The 5,000-nt window shown below is 37.3% G+C and overlaps 1 protein-coding gene across 2 annotated transcripts in view; it reads left to right on the top strand.

The window, feature by feature from the left end:
- Positions 1–5,000, top strand: part of LOC137973238 (leucine-rich repeat-containing protein 1-like) — a 33,471-nt gene that overhangs the window by 1,306 nt on the left and 27,165 nt on the right. For both annotated transcript variants that reach the window (XM_068820011.1, XM_068820012.1), the window contains exons 4-5: positions 2,599–2,688; positions 4,444–4,500. In XM_068820011.1, the coding sequence (XP_068676112.1) occupies positions 2,599–2,688; positions 4,444–4,500 (147 nt within the window). The remainder of the gene's footprint in view (positions 1–2,598; positions 2,689–4,443; positions 4,501–5,000) is intronic.

Here is a 5,000-nt window from a genome sequence, read left to right as displayed (position 1 = left end):
GAAATATCAAATTACAGGTACGTGCATGAAAATTTACGAGGCTTGCTTGCTATGGATTACTTCCATTACATTAATATTCATCAACAATAATTTGCTGATGGCATGGTGAATAATATTGTGGCATAATTATCTAATAGATAGTTTGCCAATGCTCACGTAGCCTGAGGAGAGTACTTTTTGACATATTAATTTAAATGTTAGGGAGATTATTAGAGCAAGCATTGTATTTCATCTTTATTTGTTTTGTCTGGAAGAAGTTGTGTGACTATTATTTTGAAAATATTTTCCTTGCGGGACATTATTATCCCCTTTACAGTGCAATGCGCGTTACTGTGGCCACCCAACAAACTTTCACATTTGACAACTACGTGTAAATATTTCAACTCAACAACCCATGCAACAGTGTTCAACTTACCGTGCAAAGGAGACGTGACTGTCAATCGAATTCCCACACCCTAATTGGCAGATAATTTGTAAACAAACTTTGTTAGGTGGCCACAGTAAGGCGCGTCGCACTGTAAGGAATTTTGTGGTTTTTCATTACATAAATAACCTGAATAAGTGTTAAAAAGATCATATGTTCCATAAAGGAATTATTATTGCCAAGATAATCTGAGGTCAATTTGTTGAGGTTATCTGGACCCACTGTAGGGTGGTTGTGTACATTGCAGGTGATTTTTGCACTATTGTGGAGAACTTAAGTGTTAATGACATTAAGAAGAAATAGAACACCAGGAAAGAATTATTATTAGCTTATACATGTTACTTGTGTATTTTACATTTAAGCAGTAGAGGACTTCTTCCGTGTTTACAGCACCTCATCTAAACACCAAGGGGAGTTGAAAGAATTCTTGACAGCATGCAAATCCGAAGTTTACGAAAAAATAATTCAACAAATGAAGGAAAATGCTTGTTTATTTACTTTTTGATTGAAACAGATTTTCTTTATACACGCTCATATTTCCTAACAGTCAATTAAAATGTGTGCCTGACAACACATAACCAATCAAAATTTGTGTGATGTCACTGGCCACCAAAGACCTTTTTGCAGATACGGCGGCCATTTTGATTTCTATTGTTTCGGAAGACATTATGGGATGCTCAAAGGGCAAATGATTATTTATTATATGGAGGAGAGTGTTTTACTGGGAACTAAACCACTCGTAGATTCCATACGCCACTACATCCGGGACCCGAGTGGCGTATTTTCCGTATGTCACCTTTGTGAGTGTCGTATCGATCAATGACGTCACGATTCCCGCCTTTTTTTTTCCCGCCTTTTCTATAAAGCCCAGCCGTATTTGTAAAACTTGACTACTTTGAAACACAATAAAATCGGAATTTATCAATATTTAGTCTCCATATAATAAAAAGAACATTACACGTTGCCTCGAAGATATGAATTTTATGTTCTCGTGGCAAGAACAATATCTCACTCGTTCGCTTCGCTCACTCGTGAGATATTGTTCTTGCCACTCGAACATAAAATTCATATCTTCTCGCCACCGTGTAATATCCTCTATGTATTTGTCCCCTGGGCATCCCATAATAGCTATTTGAAACAATAGAAATCAAAATGGCCGCCGTTTCTGCAAAAAGGTCTATGTTTACATATTCTCATCTAAACACAACTATTGACTGATGAGAGTGAACGTACCATCCTCATTATTCTATAATTTGATATATTTCCTTTTGCGTTTCCCACAAAGATTTCAAATTGTGCTTTCAAGTCATGATTTAAGGTCTTTATCTCTACTGGTAATTTCTTTAAATAATTAATTTATCAAACTCTTCCATAATGACTTCCTCTTCTTCGCTTCCTCCTCTCTCTTCTGTACTTGATTCATTATCTTTGGAACTTGTAATTTGACCAGGTTTCTTCGATTTAGCTTGACCATGTTGCAAGTCAGTAACTCATCTTCCATCTTAGAATGTGGGGCCTTAAATCCTCTTCTCTTTGTAGCTTAAGTTGCATTTCTCTCTTGTGAAGTTTGAGTTTCTCTCTTGGTCTCTTTTCCTCCCATTTAACCTCTAATGCAGCTTTCTCCAGCTTACCAATGCTTCTTCCAATTTTGAAACTTGTGCATCATCACTACAGTAGCTTGGCTGGAATTATCTGGGACTGACCAAACTTATATATGACAAAATACTCGCAACAATAATAATAATTTCAAAGCTAAGGGGAAAAAAACAGTGAAATATGACCTACATTTCTATGAGCAAAAGGCCCAGAGTCTGCATCTCTTTGAACCAAAAAATGTTCGACAACTAATTACTGGGTTGCCAGTGTGGCAAACCCAGTCGGGATCTGCGTTTCATTTGTTTGTTTTATTTTTTTTGTTATTTTTTTCCGTGTCGGTAAAAGTTGTGTTTTTAGTTTTATCACTACGTATGAAATGATAACATTATTGTCCCTATTCTGAGTAACCAGCTGTATTCTCATTGTGTTTGATGCGCTATTGCGAGGGCAGGCTTAAAGCTGGAGCTTTTCCGTGTAGTCTTATCTGGAATGGTTTCTTTCTTAAATTTTGCATGATTTTTCTTAGTTAAGAATACAAAGAAGAGGTAATTTCTTTAATTATTCTTTATATTTTTTAGAATCCCAGATGGATTTACACAGCTGTTAAATTTAACCCATGTGTATTTGAATGATGCATTTCTTGATCGTTTACCATCAAACTTTGGAAGGTTTGTCTAAGCAGCTTCATATCTCTAAACTGATTAATTTTACATTTAAGTCTGCTAAGTGACCTGGCCTGTGTATGAAAGTGAGGGTAACGGTGACTTGTGTAAAATAGCTGTACAGGCGATCACACTAAAGCCGGTGATACACGGCTCAACATGACTTGTGTTGATCAACAAATTTTGCAGCTGTTCAGTCAACAAATGTTGAACAGTGTGTCATGCCATGTTGAATGTTGAAATATGCCATTCAACAGGTTGAATGTTGTTGAACCAGGCCTTCTGATATTACGTGATGGTGCGATTTTGCACAATCGACCTCAAATCGCATCCGATCGCACAATTCACGAAAAATCGCACAATTCACAAAAGGACGCACAAAATTCATAAAATGAAACATAAATCAACACGTTTCTTAGAAATTCCTGCACAAAATACGCCATTTTTAAGATGATTTATCTTGGAAAAAGGCTAAACATTCGAAGTTCAAGGCTTTATTTTTCATGTCGGGGACCTGGTACGAGTCTCCTTCTGTTGGTGCAACACAAACACGCCCTTATATACACACCACTGAAATGACACAGTTGCCTTCTCTTAGAGAAGAGATTTGTGAAAAATAAGCGAAGTTGTAAGTTTTTCGGCAAAATGTAGTTTCTTTCGTTGAAAACTGATAAGTTTGGATAAGTTTGTTGTGAAAACGCTCGCTTTTTCTTCGACGAAGAAGGAAGTTCCCACCTTCCGCCCAATCTGACAGCTCACGATCAAGCAAGAAAGTACCTCACAGGTACGCTCCACGTGGATGATGGACGGATGTTTTTCTCGTCGTGCAATATTAGGGCCTTTTATACGAGAGAAAATAAGCCGCGGCTTACTCTGGCCACGGGGTACAAAATACGCAAAAGGAACTATTTATACGAATATATATTCCCAGGTCAATATAAGCGCGGCTTGAAAAAGACGTGAACATAGATTTTGTACCATTTATACGGGGTGAACATTCGAGTCTTCTGTAAGCCGCGGCCAGAGAAAGCCGCAGCTTATTTTCTCTCATATAAATGGGGGTATAGCCCTTTTGTGATTGACCATCTTCGGAAGTTCGTGGTTGACAAGCACCTTGATCATTCATTTGGCATGTTAGCCGTGTCCTTTCAACTTTTAACGTGGTGCACCGGCTGGTAGTGCAGAAGACCTCATTTGTTTTATTTATCCCAACTAATGTCGATCGAGATGCATAATTACTGTTCCTTTGTGTTCAAAATGTCTTTAGGGCAGCAAAAAAGTGCTTTTCTTAACCTGAAACCTTATAAAACAAGCTTAAAATTGCTGAGAAAAAAATCGCATAATTTACATTATTTATCGCATAATTGGCCTTTCTAATAGCACAATCTGCCCTGAAAAAATCACATAATTTGCATTTTTTAATCGCACCCTATCAGAAGGCCTGTTGAACCATGTTGAACGAAAGTAGAGACCAGCTCTATTCCTTTCAACACATCTGTGCAACATGGTTCAATACTTGTTGAGAAACAAATGTCGCAGGATGTTGAACCGTGTATCATCGGGTAACGTGTAAGTACAGTCATCTGTTGTCAAGACTAATAGGGCCCACACACTATTGAAGAGGTACAGGGCACAAAGTGGTCTGGTCTGAATTTAACTTGAAGGCCACAAGTTTATTAGTATAGGTAACACATGTGTTCGAGTGCAATTTGGAATTTAGTCGAGTGTTTAATACTTACTTACTTCTTCTTTGGCATGTAGGTTATCCAAACTGAAGATTCTTGAAGTAAGGGACAACCACTTGAGGTCTTTACCAGAGTAAGTTCTTCAAATACATTGTAGACTGTGTTTTAAGACTTCAGATCTTTTTAGGATGACCAACAAGTTATTCTCTGGTCCAGAAAATGATCAGAATTTTACAGTGACTATGTCCTTGTGTCTGATCATGAGTGGCTCCAAAAATGGAGGCCCAGATCTGCATTCATGTCAAATAAGGTGACTGGCCATCATTATAATGATAGTTCTCAAAAATAATGAGCAGAGGGGGTAGGGGGTAGGGGGTAAGGGGTAGTTTGAGACAATTGTTGTAAACAGTTATTAGTTCAAAGGAAAAAGAATAATTCTTGATTTGTTTTTTATTTGAAACTCGGGCAGTGGTTTACTTAATTAATATGTATAAAAATATCATTTATTAAGTTATCATGTATGAGCTGAGACAAATCAACTGAAAAATCTCAAAGCAAATTTACGTAGCTGAAGTTACATTTTAATTACATTGTACAATTGTAAGACATTTGCCCCTTGGGGATTTCTGATTG

This window comes from Montipora foliosa, chromosome 10 (genome assembly GCF_036669935.1).
Source record: "Montipora foliosa isolate CH-2021 chromosome 10, ASM3666993v2, whole genome shotgun sequence".
Classification (NCBI taxonomy): Eukaryota; Metazoa; Cnidaria; class Anthozoa; order Scleractinia; family Acroporidae; genus Montipora; species Montipora foliosa.
Note: the sequence above shows the minus strand (reverse complement) of the source record. Positions and strands in the feature narration are given on the sequence as shown.